General features: G+C 49.8%; 1 protein-coding gene across 1 annotated transcript in view; it reads left to right on the top strand.

Moving 5' to 3' along the window:
* Positions 1–15,434, top strand: part of scube1 (signal peptide, CUB domain, EGF-like 1) — a 130,765-nt gene that overhangs the window by 102,927 nt on the left and 12,404 nt on the right. The window contains exons 8-11 of the mRNA XM_056275832.1: positions 9,026–9,148; positions 12,453–12,569; positions 13,668–13,790; positions 13,893–14,012. Coding sequence (XP_056131807.1) covers positions 9,026–9,148; positions 12,453–12,569; positions 13,668–13,790; positions 13,893–14,012 — 483 coding nt within the window. The remainder of the gene's footprint in view (positions 1–9,025; positions 9,149–12,452; positions 12,570–13,667; positions 13,791–13,892; positions 14,013–15,434) is intronic.

Genomic DNA, 15,434 nt, shown 5'->3' with positions numbered 1-15,434 from the left:
CTCCCTCGACACGCATTTATCTTTCCTCCCCCTCCCTCTTTCTTTCTCTTGCCCCCCCCCCCCCCTATCTCTCTCTTTCTAATTTACCAGCCTGCGCACAGTTTATCATTTCAAGATGTGCGGAGGCCTAATGTATTTACTTAAGCTCAAAGCTTATTTAAGGTCCATTAAAGGTAATTATATACCCGGTTATTAGGCTCAGCCAACCCCCGAGTGGCCATTAAGCGTGGGTAGATAGATGGCGGTGGTTCTGCCAGTGTTTGCGCCTTCCAGAATAATTACGGAGCTCTCCCTCCCCGTCTGCGCTGGGAAAGACTTGGGCAGGGTAGACACCCGAGGGGTGGGGGGTGGGGGGGGTCCAGTGTGTAACGTCGGCATTAGAATGCAGACAGCGGGGGCAGAAAGGGTGTAAAACAACGGGGCTGACGGACGGCTGTTTGTTTACGCGGGTGTGCATTCCTGTGTGTGTGTGTGTGTGTGTGTCCATGCATGCGTGCTTGTCTGTAGATGTGTTTTGAGCTGCATGTGTTTAGGTGTACCTCAACTCTCAAGCCACCAAAATGTGTTGTGCACTAAAATCACCAACTCGTTGCAGGTATGAAACCATAGAAAAACTGTATTCTGTGTTCATTTGCAAAAGAGAGAAATGCCGCGGAACGTCTTATTATGCCCTCTTCGAGGTTTTTGTCACATAAAGTTCAGCGTGATTATTGGTTTCGACCCCCAAGTTTGATACATCAGATGGAAACGTGCTTTAATCTGCATGATTTATTTTGCAACATGCCGCCGTTCGCCTGAAATGTATACCAGCGTCAGATGGAAAAGTGAGTAGTGCGCCTCCTCAACAGGCGGTTGAATGTCAAGGTAGCATGTCCAACTAACAGCTGGGGTAGATGGAGTGTCAGAAGCACACGAAAAACACAAATTGTGAAGGAGGCATTGTTCATTTGGATCACCTTTACATGACGTCATCACGCCGGGACAACAGGCCAACTGTCCTACCCGTCACCTTTTCCTTATAAAGACCCCAAAGCCTCCTTCTTGACTGCACGCCCTCCGTCCGCTGCAGGGAAATCCCTTTTTAGCCGAGCCAGATGGAGGGACAATCCCTTTAAAAGGCTACTGACAGGGCACCTCGGGACATATTTACTACGTTGTGCCGGGGCGCAGCGCGGCACGTGGCCAGCTCGTTGCAAATTCCTGTCTGGCTTCCATATTTAGATGAGGAGTTCATTCAGTCAAGAGAAGCTCGCTGAGGACACGGAGGGAGAGAATGGAGTCAAGGCGGGGAAGCGTCTATGGAAAAACAGCCGCTGAGGTTTCTGCTTGTTTTATATGGGTTCATATCTCGCCATGTGTCTGAGCTTTAATTGAACTGTATTGGCCACGAGCACAGGGAGATGCCTCGCTCTGTAAAAAATGGAGTTTTCACAGCTTCCAGACCTCCTTTTCCTCCTTCCACTTCCTGTTGACCCTCCTCTTGACAGCGGTGCTGCACATTTCTCATCTATGAGTTTAGACCGAGGTTTTTATAATTTATAGTCTCTGACTTTAGAATTAGGTGATAGTGAAACTAATACAGTCGTTTACTTGCTTTTTTTCCTAGCACAAAGAAGATTTTATTGAGTGTTATGTTCATTCTTGGGAATCTTACAACAGCAATGTGCAAAAACTCAAACCAAACGGCAGTAGACAACTTTTTTTTTTGCTTTAGCTGATCATTATGAAGTAATTTTTCTTTTTGTGGATCCCCCCCCCCTCCTCAATTGTATCTGGCCAATTACCCCACTCTTTGGAGCCGTCCTGGTCGCTGCTCCATCCCCTCTGCTGATCCGGGGAGGGGTGCAGGTTGCCACATGCCTCCTCCGATCACATGTGGAGTCGCCAGCCTCTTCCTTTCACCTGACAGTGTGGAGTTTCAACAGGGGGACGTAGCACGTGGGAGGATCACGCTATTCCCCCCAGTTCCCCGTCCCACCTGAACAGGCACCCCGACCGACCAGAGGAGGCGCTAGTGCAGCGACCAGGACATGTACCCACATCCGGCTTCCCACCCGCAGACACGGCCAATTGTGTCTGTAGGGACGCCCGACCAAGCCGGAGGTAACACGGGGATTTGAACCGGTGATCCCCGTGTTGGTAGGCAACGGAATAGACCGCCACGCCTCCCGGACGCCCCTATGAAGTACATGTTGATTGCACAGTGTGATGGCTATAGAATAATGACACCATCAGTGTTTCGACTGGTTCGCTTTCACTATATAATTCTCTCTGCCACCGGGTATGATCTCATGGGGAAATGAAGGCTCAGTTTAAGGTACAAAGGAAGTGTGTCAACCATGGCGCAACCAAAAGTGGAACACATGCACACGGTTGACTCAGATCAGACAGCGATGGAAAGCAGCTTTGGTCGAGCGAGCTGGAGAGTGAAGGAAGAGAAGGAGCGGCGATAAGCTAGAACAAACGTTTGTTGAAGGTTTTGAATCACCGGCAGTCACTGGCAAGAACGGGTCACCAACAATCAAGTTCTCGAAAGAGCCGATCTCCTTTCCATCGAGACGACAATTGAACGTCACCAGCTGCGGTGGCTTGGCCGCATCCAGAGGATGCCAGACGACAGACTCCCGAAACAAATCCTATACTCTGAACTGACTGAAGGTCAAACAAAAAGATGAGCTCCCAAAAAACACTACAAGGACTGTATCAAGGGAACGCTGGTCACCTTCCTTCAACATCGACCCTAAGAAGTGGGCAAAAGTAGCGGAAAGTCGGAAACACTGGAGAGCTGCCTGCCTGGCTGGCTGGTTCCATCAAGGCCGAAACTGACAAACGAGCGCATGCGGAAGAAAAGCGCCGCCGCAGAAAACCACCGAGAACAGAGAGCCGCAGGAACGGGTCCATCCCCTACTATCCCCTGTTCACGCTGTTCCCATCTCTTCTGTTGTCACCTTGGGCTGTCAAGCCACCTTGTTTCAAGCACACACACCTTAATCCCTAGGAATGGGTCCTCAGACACGAGAGACGCCAACGACAACTCGGTCAACCGCAGAAATAACGGCAAGTGGGTGTGGCTCACGTGACCTACGCTATAGCTCCATGGTAACCGCGCAAAGTCACCATTTTCTGCATTATGAGTGAAGGGCAGTAATGTACTGACCTTCAGCTGTACATATTGAGTGGACATTTATTCCAAAACAAAGCCTGGTACAACAAACACACATTTGAAAGGCTGCTGAATTATGGTCACTTGGACCATCCACCATCTTGGTTGAGAAACTGCTTTCTGCATCTCCATGGTAACCATTCAAAGTTGCCGTTTTCCTCTGCAATAGTGTCCAGTCTGTTCATATAGGATTCATTCATTCATCGATTAGCCAAACGGCTTGTCTTACTCAGGCTTGTCCTTACTCAGTCACTTGGCGGTAGGCAGGGAGACACCCTGGACAGGCCACCAGTCCATCACAGGACCGACGCACATGCACACATTCACACATAGGGACAATTTAGTACGGCCGATTCACCTGACCTACATGTCTTTGGACTGTCGGAGGAAACCGGAGCACATGCAGACACGGGGAGAACATGCAAACTCCACACAGAAGATGACCCGGGACGACCCCCCCCAAGGGTGGACTACTCTGGGGCTCGAACCCAGGACCTTCTTGCTGTGAGGCGACCGTGCTAACCACTGTGCCACCGTGCCGCCCAAAGTCAAAATCCTATTTGTGAATACTCTTTATGCATGGCCTAACTCGGCTGCCAAAAGGCTGATGTTCACTTATGAGACCGAAACAGATAGGGTCAAAATGAGTAGCGACCTGTAAGACAGTACCCACACTAGAAACATTTTAATCTCATAGGCTAAAAGTGGGGCGACACGGTGGCACAGTGGTTGGCGCGGTCGCCTCACAGCAAGAAGGTCCTGGGTTCGAGCCCCGAGATAGTCCCACCTTGGTGGGTCGTCCCGGGTCGTCCTCTGTGTGGAGTTTGCATGTTCTCCCTGCGTCTGCGTGGGTTCCCTCCGGGGGCTCCGGTTTCGTCCCACAGTCCAAAGACATGTAGGTCAGGCGAATTGTCCATCCGTCCGTCCATTATCCGAACCGCTTATCCTGCTCTCAGGGCTGCGGGGATGCTGGAGCCTATCCCAGCAGTCATTGGGCGGCAGGCGGGGAGACACCATGGCAGGCCGCCAGGCCATCACACACACACATCCATTCGCACCTAGGGACAATGTAGTACGGCCAATTCACCTGACCTTCATGTCCTCTGACTGTGGGAGGAAACCGGAGGCGCCCGGAAGAAACCCACGCAGACAGGGGGAGAACATGCAAACTCCACACAGAGGCGACCCGGGACGACCCACCAAGGTTGGACTACCCCGGGGCTCGAACCCAGGACCTCCTTGCTGTGAAGCAACCGCGCTAACCACTGCGCCACCGTGCCGCCACGGTGTAATATCAATTTGTTGAAATATTAATAACAAGGTGTGCGAGAAAGAGTCAACAGCGTTACAGTCTCTCCTTTTGCTTTCACCCTCCTATATGGCAGCGTGTTCCTTGTAACCAACAGCGACAACCCTCCAAACATTCCATGAATCAGTTGGAAGTGATCCCGGGAATAGTCTTCTTTCCAAACTCTCTTCGGTGCCGCTCTCTATGTCGGCCTGTCTGCGTGTCTCTCTCTCTCTCTCTCTCTCTCTCTCTCTCTCTCTCTCTCTCTCTCTCTCTCTCTCTCTCTCTCTCTCTCTCTCTCTCTCTCTCTCTCTCTCTCTTTCTCTCTCTCTCTTTCTTTCTCTTTCTCTAAATATCTCTCTGTCCCTCTCTCTCACCCCCCTTCTCTCTCTCTCTCTCTTTCTCTTTCTCTAAATATCTCTCTGTCCCTCTCTCTCACCCCCCTTCTCTCTCTCTCGCTCCCTCTCTCTCTTTCTCTCTCTCTCTCTCTTTCTCTAAATATCTCTCTGTCCCTCTCTCTCACCCCCCCTCTCTCTCTCGCTCCCTCTCTCTCTTTCTCTCTCTCTCTAAATATCTCTCTGTCCCTCTCTCACCCCCTTCTCTCTCTCTCTCTCTCTCTCTCTCTCTCTCTCTCTCTCTCTCCTCTCTCTCTTTCTCTTTCTCTAAATATCTCTCTGTCCCTCTCTCTCACCCCCCCCCCTCTCTCTCGCTCCCTCTCTCGCTTTCTCTGTCTCTCACACACTCTCACGCACACGCTCTCTCTCACACACTCTCTCTCCCTCTCTCACCCCTTCTCTCTCTCTTGCTCCCTCTCTCTCTTTCTCTCTCTCACACACATTTTCTCACGCACACGCTCTGTCCCTCGCCCTCTCTCTCTGTCTCCCGCTCTCTCACCCCCCTTCTCTCTCGCTCCCTCTCTCTCTCACCCCCCTTCTCTCTCGCTCCCTCTCTCTCTCACCCCCCTTCTCTCTCGCTCCCTCTCTCTCTCACCCCCCTTCTCTCTCGCTCCCCTCTCTCTCTCACCCCCCTTCTCTCTCGCTCCCTCTCTCTCTCACCCCCTTCTCTCTCGCTCCCTCTCTCTCTCTCCATATGGCTGCAGAGGCTGCTAGGCACCATTAGTTCCAGGTAACGAGCATATCATGGGATGAGGCACTGTGCTGCCTATGAACAAGCCCTGAGCTAAACCTCCAAAGACAGACCCACACTGCCTGCCTGAGCCCCTTCAAACCCACATTACACTAATGTATCCATAGACACACACCCACACACACACACCCACACACACACCTGTGGACACACATGCGACGTGCTATCACATAATGACATGGTGGTGCAAGTAGTATAGAAAAAAATGAAAATTTGCCTACCGACATGGGGATCGCCGGTTCAAATCCCGTGTTACCTACGGCTTGGTTGGGCGTCCCTACAGACACGAGTGGCCGTGTCTGCGGGTGGGAAGCCGGATGTGGTTATGTGTCCTGGTTGCTGCACTGGTGCCTCCTCTGGTCGGTCGGGGCGCCTGTTTGGGTGGGGGGGGGGGAATAGCGTGACCCTCCCACGCGCTACAGCCCCCTGGCGAAACTCCTCACTGTCAGGTGTAAAGAAGCGGCCGGCGCCTCCACATGTATGGGAGGAGGCGTGTGGTAGTCTTCAGCCCTCCCCGGATCGGGGGGGAGGGGGGTGGAGCAGCAACTGGGACGGCTCGGAAGAGTTGGGGTAATTGGCCGGATAGAATTGGGGCGAAAAAGGGGCGGGGGGATGACATTTAATCAACACACTTGTAACTTTTGTTGTAAGTTACTACTTTTATAATTTTATGCGAAGACCCGCCCTGCTCGGCCTCTGATTGGCTCCGACCCTGACGAAAACTCGCGTCCTGGCAGGCTGCTCGTTACTGTCATCGTTAATGCGTGAACTCGGCAGCAGCAACGCGCAAACAGGAACGTCACACTTCGTACCACGTTGCATCCGTAACGCGAGGTCCGGATGACTTGCCGTTCGGTCCGGATGTGGACCGAGGTCCGTGGTCTAGGGTTTGTGATAAATCGGCACGCTTGTACTGCGGTCAGGTTGACGCTTCATAACGTCTCCTAGGGCTGCCGAGTCCCCATTACTCTGAAGCACACCAATCAGGAGCGTTCAGAAGTAAAGACCCCCCACCCCCAACAACGTCCAACGGCCATCATTCCAGTACAGCGTTTCCCACCAGAAGGCTGAGAATAGATTTGGAGTCTGCTGGAGTTTTTTTACCTTGTTTGTTTATTTGGTGTTTTTACTGGCCCCTGTTGTCTGCCAGTTGAGAGGCCTCCATCACAGCAGGCACTTGTTTGTGGGTGTATGGGCTTAATGGAGACTTGGTTGTGGTAGAACTCAATTTGTGTGTGTGTGTGTGTGTGTGTGTGTGTGTGTGTGTGTGTGTGTGTGTGTGTGTGCGTGTGTGTGCGTGTGTGTGTTTTATACCTACTCCACAGGTACAGGGGTATATTTGAAAACGTAGCTTTTTCTACGAGTTTTGGCCTTTCGTCCACATGCAAACTGCGTTTTAGGTCACCGAACCCGGACCTTTTACAAAACTCTTTGCAGGGTGGAGGTTTTCACAAGCTCTGTTTTCAGTGTTGACGTGCAGACAGGGAAAACAGCTTTTGGCTTGTTGTGGGGGCTTCTTTTTTTTTTCAGGTTTCTGATTGGCCAATATGGAGTTGGGGTTATATCGCCCCCTGTTGGTTGGACATGTTCTTGACAGCGCATTCATTGTGTTGAGTAACATGTCCATCCATCCATCCATCCATTTTCCAAGCCGCTTATCCTAATTAGGGTGGCGGGATGCTGGAACCTATCCCGGCAGTCAGCGGGCGACAGGCGGGGAAACACCCTGGACAGGCTGCCAGTCCATCACAGGGCCGAGACACATACACACACACACACCTAGGGACAATTTAGTACGGCCGATCCACCTGACCTACATGTCTGGACTGTGGGAGGAAACCGGAGCAGCAGGAGGAAACCCACGCAGACACGGGGAGAACATGCAAACTCCACACAGAGGACGACCCGGGACGACCCCCAAGGCTGGACTACCCCGGGGCTCGAACCCAGGACCTTCCTGCTGTGAGGCGACGGCGCTAACCACCGTGCTGCCCTGAGTAGCGTGTGTTTTCGCATTCACATTTCGACGAAGATTTTTTTGAACAGTGCTTGTGAGGACAGGAACGAGGGAGGAAAAACCCCCGTTTTCCAAAACTCCCCGTGTGCATGTGGACTAGGCGCTAGAGGGAAGGACATGAAGCGAGAGAGCGGTAAAGATGTTTTGGGCTCGGTGCCACCTTATTAACAAACAGTTACCTTAATTGCCAAGAGCAGTAAATCCAGCGTCGTCTCCAGGCGGTCTTCCTCAAGAGAGACGGTGAAGACTTGCAGGGCTTCAGTGTGTGTGTTGACAGAAGTGGTGGGAGGACAACGTGATCTCGGGTCCTGCTCGTTTCAGACAGATTGCTAGCGAGAGAGAGAGAGGCGGCTCTCTGGACGGCAGCTGTGTGGCGTAACCAGCAGGTAGCAGAACCAGGATCAGAATCACGTTTATTGATCACGTAGGTTTGCACAAACATGGAATTTGACTCTGGTTCCGTGCTCTCTCAGTGTACTTAACATAGAATAACAACACTACAACACAACAACCTTCACATATATACACAAAGACTGACTTAAACAGGCGAAATAAGAGGTGACGGGTCTTTTAACCAGTAGTGTGATTTGTACCTGTCCTGCTGGTGTGTGCATGTGTGTGTGTGTGTGTGTGTGTGTGTGTGTGTGTGTGTGTGTGTGTGTGTGTGTGTCCAGGGTCTGTCTAAAGCCTCCTACAGACTGTGATTTGTGCGGCCTCAGGTGAAAGGTGACCAAAGTGGCGATATCTTCGGTCGAGGCTCCAAAAACGGCGGTCCTGCGTCGCACTGTGAGACCGGTTCAAAGACGGCCGGTATTGCGGTCTTGTGACCGAAGATAAGTTGGGTCAAAAGTCCGACAGTGTCAGAAATGTAGGGTGACCGTCTCACAGTGTGACCGCTGCTACGACCTACATCTGCTAACTGACCTGTAGAAAGGCAGCACGAAATGGCGCACCGCTCAGCGCCACGCACAATCTTTGCCGCGCTACACACAAACAAACACACTGTCAGCATCTGTGACCCAAATGCCACGGATTCGACAAAACGAGCAGCAAAACGAGCTGCGGCAGCCATTGAAAGGACTCGATTCCTGCTTGGCGTCATGTTGCTCTACCAGCGGCGTAGGTCGATGACGCACGCTGATGCGGCGCACACGCTGATGATGCTTTTCTGGACTTGCGTGGTAGCCTGCGATTCAGTAGGCGTTATCGTGCGGTCTACATACATCACACTTGGTGTCGTACCCACGTTTATTGGATCCATATCGCACGGGGTGGCCTGCAGTAAACTGATAGGACTGGTGAATCGCTGTCTGTAGGAGGCTTAAAGCCTGCTGGGATAGACTCCAGTATCCACAAACTCTCTCTCTCTCTCTCTCTCTCTCTCTCTCTGTCTCTCTCTCTCTCCATCCAGACATTGATGAGTGCCAGGAGAACAACGGAGGCTGCGACCACTTTTGCCGCAACACAGTTGGGTCGTTTGAGTGCAGCTGCCAGAAGGGCCACAAGCTGCTCACCGACGAACGCACCTGCCAAGGTCAGTGATGGACAGCTGTCCTGCAGCTGAGCTCTGACGATGGGATGCTGGTCACCCATGCTTACAAGCTCTTTACAGCTTGGATCATTGATCGGGCCATTGATCTAAAAGATATGGAATGACAAAACGAGACACGATAAGATAAAACAAAAACGGTTAGATGGATGATGACGAGTTGAGATATGAGATTGGCAAGATCAAATAAGCTTTGTTGAGCTTCACTGGGAAAGCTACATTTAAGGTGGCACAAGTGATGAAACACACACACACACATGATTTATACAAGACTAGCCTCAAAGTGTAGCCTCACAGGGTGAGGAGCGTGGACATCCGGAGGGAGCTCGGAGTAGAGCCGCCGCTCCTTCGTCTCGAAAGGAGCCAGTTGAGGTGGCATCTGATTAGGATGCCTACTGGGCGTCCTCCTTTGAAGGTTTTCCGGTCACGTCCAACTGGGAGGAGACCCCGGGGTAGACCCAGAACTCGCTGGAGGGACCACATGTCCAGTCTGGCCTGGGTACTTCTTGGGATCCCCCAGGAGGAGGTGGAGGGCGTTGCTGGGGAGCGGGACGTCTGGAGTGCCCCTACTTCGCTTGCTGCCACCGCGACCCGACCCCGGAGAAGCGGCTGAAGATGAGATGAGATGGCCTCGAAGTGTTGTGTTTGATGAGCATGCTCGTTGATATGCTCGTTGTACCGGTGGTACCAACCACCCGGGCTTGGGTGTGCGGCCCACATCTCTATCGGACCTCTGAGGTCCTACCTCCTCTGCGAGCTGTGCTTGTGTGTGGACGACCGAGGGTGGATTCCTGGTTACAAGTCACAGCAAGCGAGACGGGAGTACACAGTCACAAAATGATTTTTATCAACAACAAAGCCCCAAGGCACTGCTGTCTCTGCACCAGCAGAACAGAAAAGTGTGCCCTGCTGTGGGTCTGTTGGTTTTGGCGGTGGGCCCACAGCCCTAATGTGACACTGCTGATTGCTTTCATCAACGCCCGATGCCAATTTCCCTCTCTTTTCTGCCAAATAATATTATGACAGCTAACATAGCTGGCTGCGAGGCCTGTCCTGTCGTCTGGAACCTCATTTTTAACCTTGATATAATATTTAATTTTCTGTTTCATCTGTGCCAGCTAGGCTTCCCAGATAAAACAGCTCCTGCTTGTACATCACATGCGGGCGTTAGATCATTCGCCAGAACTGGCAGAGTAGGAAAATTAATGAATGAAAGACAGGAGAGAGAGAGAGAGAGAGAGAGAGAGAGAAAGATGCTGATACCTTTCCATCCTCCGTCGTGTCATGAGAAGCAGTACCCACATAAGGTTCCTGCTGTTCTAAATATTTAAAGAGGGAGAGAAATGGAGAGAGCGAGTGGGTGAGAGTGAGTGTGTTAGAGAGTGAGTTAGAGAGTGAGTGTGAGAGAGGGTGTTAGGGAGTGAGTGTGAGAGAGGGTGAGTGTGAAAGAGAGTGAGTGAGAGAGTGTGAGAGAGGGTGTTAGAGAGTGAGAGTGAGAGAAGGTGAGTGTGAAAGAGAGTGAGTGAGAGAGTGTGAAAGAGAGCGAGTGAGAGAGTGTGAAAGAGAGTGAGTGAGAGAGTGTGTTAGAGAGTGAGTGTGAGAGAGGGTGAGTGTGAAAGAGAGTGAGTGAGAGAGGGTGTTAGAGAGTGAGTGAGAGAGGGTGTTAGAGAGTGAGTGAGAGAGTGTGAGAGAGGGTGTTAGAGAGTGAGTGAGAGAGTGTGAGAGAGGGTGTTAGAGAGTGAGTGAGAGAGTGTGAGAGAGGGTGTTAGAGAGTGAGTGTGAGAGAGGGTGAGTGTGAAAGAGAGTGAGTGAGAGTGAATGTGAGAGTGTGTTAGAGAGTGAGAGGATGAGTGTGGGAGAGTGTTAGAGTGTGAGTGTGTGAGAGTGTGTTAGGGAGTGAGAGGATGAGTGTGAGAGTGTGTTAGAGAGGGAGTGTGAGAGGGTGAGTGTGTGAGAGAGTGTGTGAGAGATAATGAGTGTGAGAGAGAGTGTGTGTGTGAGTGAGTGTGTTACAGAGTGAGTGTGAGAGAGAAAGAGAGAGAGAGAGAGAAAGAGAGAGAGTGAGTGAGTGAGTGAGTAAGTGTGTGAGAGAGAGAGAGAAAGAGAGAGAGAGTGAGTGAGTAAGTGTGTGAGTGAGAGAGAGAGAGAGAGAGAGAGAGAGAGAGAGAGAGAGAGAGAGAGAGAGAGAGAGAACACAGATAGCGGTTGGATAAGTCAGTCATTGCTGTCATGACTCCACTTGGTTAGTAATGGGCAGAGGGGCACATCTGGGTGCGGGTAGTAAACACACGGCATCGTCCAAACCACAAAACCAACACCTTTTAATCCCTTTTTATTACCTCTGCATTCTCGCTCGCAGCCGTGGGCGACATGTGCGCCGTTCATCTTAGTTTATGTAAGCTGTTGCTGAAGGCTAGCTTGCAGCAGGCATGCTATCCCTAAGTCCTCTCATGGACCGCTGCCTGGCGTATTTACCCAGCCAACATCCAGACGTTAACAACTTCCTCCGCATGACAAACTCCATTATAACACAACATATTTTTAGCCTCCATAAAGCCCCGTGGAACATGCTGAAATAAACCAGGTGAGCCTGAAATGCCGACCTCAATTCCTGATAGGCTAATAATATTTGGTGCTGGACAACTACAAGTAAACACAGACACACACACAGACACACACACAGTGACTGTGATGTAATAGTGAGTCTGACCAATGTCAGGTAAGTGTCATAGGCGTTCCTGATGAGGTCATAGAGGAAGAGTCCCTCTGCGTCTTCCTCAGCAGGTTGACCCGGTCATTCCATGTGTTCATGTGTAGGAGAATCACCGAGCTCACAACGTCTTTACACGGCCCACCTCCCTACTTCCCGCTTTGTTTACATCACGCAGGCCTACGTTTCGATGTCACCCACCCTGATCTGAACGACGTCTTATACGGCGAGGTCGTGGTTGCAGCGCCCCCACGAGATAACAATGACGCCGTATTTGTTGTTGCCGATAAAAGGGCTGAGAATCGAGGCTTGGTTTCTCAGTCAGGAACAAGAGATGGAAGTGTGTGGCGGTCCATTCTGTTGCCTACCAACACGGGGATCGTCGGTTCGAATCCCCGTCTTGCCTCCGGCTTGGTCGGGCGTCCCTACAGACACAATTGGCCGCGTCTGCGGGTGGGAAGCCGGATATGGGTATGTCCTGGTTTTCTACCTCATGGTCGCTCTCTCTCTCTTCTCTGTCTCTCTCGCTCTCTCTCCTCTCGCTCGCTCTCTCTCTCTCGGTCTCTGTCTCTCTCTCAGATATTGATGAGTGCTCCTTCGAGAGGACGTGCGACCACACCTGCATCAACTACCCGGGGAGTTTTGAGTGTTTGTGCCATAAGGGTTACACTCTGTACGGCCTCACACACTGCGGGGGTGAGTACCGCAACCTCCCTCATGTGGACACATTGAGTATGTGACGTATGGCAGTCAGAAAGATGGACATCCTCAGCGCACACACACACACACACACACACACACACACACACACACACACACACACACATATACACACATATGCACGGACTCAGCAGTGGCAGGAGAGCAGGTTGTTTGAAAGAGGTGATGTGCGAGAGAGAGAATATAAGTGTGGGTGGCCGAGACAGATGCCTCGTGAAGGCTGACTGAGCGCGTGCAGACGGCCGCTGTTGAAAGTGCTCCCACATACCCCGAAGTCACTTTTAGTGGACTAGAACCGAGGCGGCACAGTCCAGCAGCTGTCCTGTCAGCAGGAAGGAAACGCTCCGTCTGCCGACGCCGGCGTCCGATGACATCACACATGCCTGTTTTTTTCTGGTTTCGGATTCCTCAGTTTCAAGTGGTGTTGCTTCAAAGGAGCCTAAAATAGATGATAAAGACGGATGAAGAAATGGATGACGCCGAAGACAACATTAGAACCGATGAGGAATTCAGTATCCACACCGGGATCTTTCAAGTCCAACACAGCGAATCACAACATAAGCGCATATAATCTGATGAATCATAAACGCATCTGGTGCATATGAAGGCATAGCCCACGTGTGAGTTGAAGGTACTTCCTGCCTTGTGCAGAGTCATTTTAAACCTGACTGTCACGTGATGCGATTCCCCCACTTTTCAAGCCTATTTTTTCTCCCTGTTAAAGGTTGTGTTTTGTTTTTTGTTTTTTGTGGATTCGTTTCTTATCTGTTGTGAGGATCTAAGGACAGGATGTTGTATTGCTGTAAGGCCCCCTGAGGCACATTTGTAATTTGTGACATTGGGCTATACAAATAAAATCGACTTGACTTGACTTGACCTCATCTCTACATTCCTGTTGCCTCAAGTAGATCATAAAAATCCCAGATATGAGAGAACTGCCCACTTTCCATGAATAACAAACACACACACACACACACACACACACACACACACACACACACACACACACACACACACACACACACACACACACGCAGAGTCTGACTAGATGTGTGATCTCTGGTTTTGCCTCAGACATTGACGAGTGCAGCATCAGTAATGGCAGCTGTGAGCACGGCTGCGTGAACACCCAGGGCGGCTATGAGTGTGTGTGCCCACCCGGACAAAAGCTCCACTGGAACAAGAAGGACTGTATTGGTAAGCACTATAGATAAATATGTGTGTGTGTGTGTGTGTGTGTGTGTTGAGGGGTGCGGTGTCTAGGTGGTTGTCATGGTGATATGACTGTGTGTTTCTCAGAGGCGGTGAAGTGTCTGCCCAATGGGAAGCCAGCGCCGCGCGCCCAGCTGACCTGCACCAAGACTGGAGGGGTGGAGGTGTGTTCACTGTCCTGCCCTTCCAATGCACTCTTCCTCGCAGGTATGTGGCCTGACCCTTATGCACGCGTGCACGCACACACACACACACACACACACACACACGCATTTTTACCTGCGTCATTCTTTTTCAAAAGATAAGATGAGATGAGATAAGATCAAACGAGTTAAGATGAGGTAAGATAAGATGAGATGAGATAAGATAAAACGAGTTAAGATGAAGTAAGATAAGATGAGATGAGATAAGATGAAACGAGTTAAGATGAAGTAAGATAAGATGAGATAAGATCAAACAAGTTGACGAGATGAGATAAGATAAAATGAGTTAAGATGAGGTGAGATGAGTTGAGGTAAGATAAAATTAGTTAAGATGAGGTAAAATGAGATGAGATAAGATAAAACAAGATGAGATGAGATAAGATAAAACGAGTTAGGACGAGATGAGATAAGATAAAACCAGTTAAGATGCGGTAAGATAAGATGAGATAAGATAAAACGAGTTAAGATGAGGTAAGATGAAATGAGGTAAGATAAAACGAGTCAAGATGAGGTAAGATCAGATGAAATAAGATAAAACGAGTTAAGGTGAGGTAAGATGAGATGAGGTAAGATAAAACGAGTTAAGGTGAGGTAAGATGAAATGAGGTAAGATAAAACGAGTCAAGATGAGATAAGATAAGATGAGATAAGATAAAACGAGTTAAGGTGAGGTAAGATGAGATGAAATAAGATAAAACGAGTTAAGGTGAGGTGGGATTGAGGTAAGATAAAACGAGTTAAGGTGAGGTAAGATGAAATGAGGTAAGATAAAATGAGTCAAGATGAGGTAAGATGAGATGAAATAAGATAAAACGAGTTAAGGTGAGGTAAGATGAGATGAGGTAAGATAAAACGAGTTAAGGTGAGGTAAGATGAGATGAGGTAAGATAAAACGTGTCGAGATGAGGTAAGATGAGATGAGGTAAGATAAAACCAGTTAAGATGTGGTAAGATAAGATGAGATAAGATAAAACGAGTTAAGATGAGGTAAGATGAGATGAGATGAAATAAGATAAAACGAGTTAAGATGAGGTAAGATGAAATGAGGTAAGATAAAACGTGTCAAGATGAGGTAAGATGAGATGAAATAAGATAAAACCAGTTAAGATGCGGTAAGATAAGATGAGATAAGATAAAACGAGTTAAGATGAGGTAAGATGAAATGAGGTAAGATAAAACGAGTTAAGGTGAGGTAAGATGAGATGAGGTAAGATAAAACGAGTTAAGGTGAGGTAAGATGAGATGAAATAAGATAAAACCAGTTAAGATGAGGTAAGATAAGATGAGATAAGATAAAACGAGTTAAGATGAAGTAAGATGAGATGAAATAAGATAAAACGTGTCAAGATGAGGTAAGATGAGATGAGGTAAGATAAAACGAGGTAAGATGAGATGAGGTGAGATAAAACGTGTCAAGATGAGGTAA

Source organism: Lampris incognitus, chromosome 3 (genome assembly GCF_029633865.1).
Source record: "Lampris incognitus isolate fLamInc1 chromosome 3, fLamInc1.hap2, whole genome shotgun sequence".
In the NCBI taxonomy this organism is placed as follows: Eukaryota; Metazoa; Chordata; class Actinopteri; order Lampriformes; family Lampridae; genus Lampris; species Lampris incognitus.
This window is presented reverse-complemented; position numbering and strand designations above follow the sequence as displayed.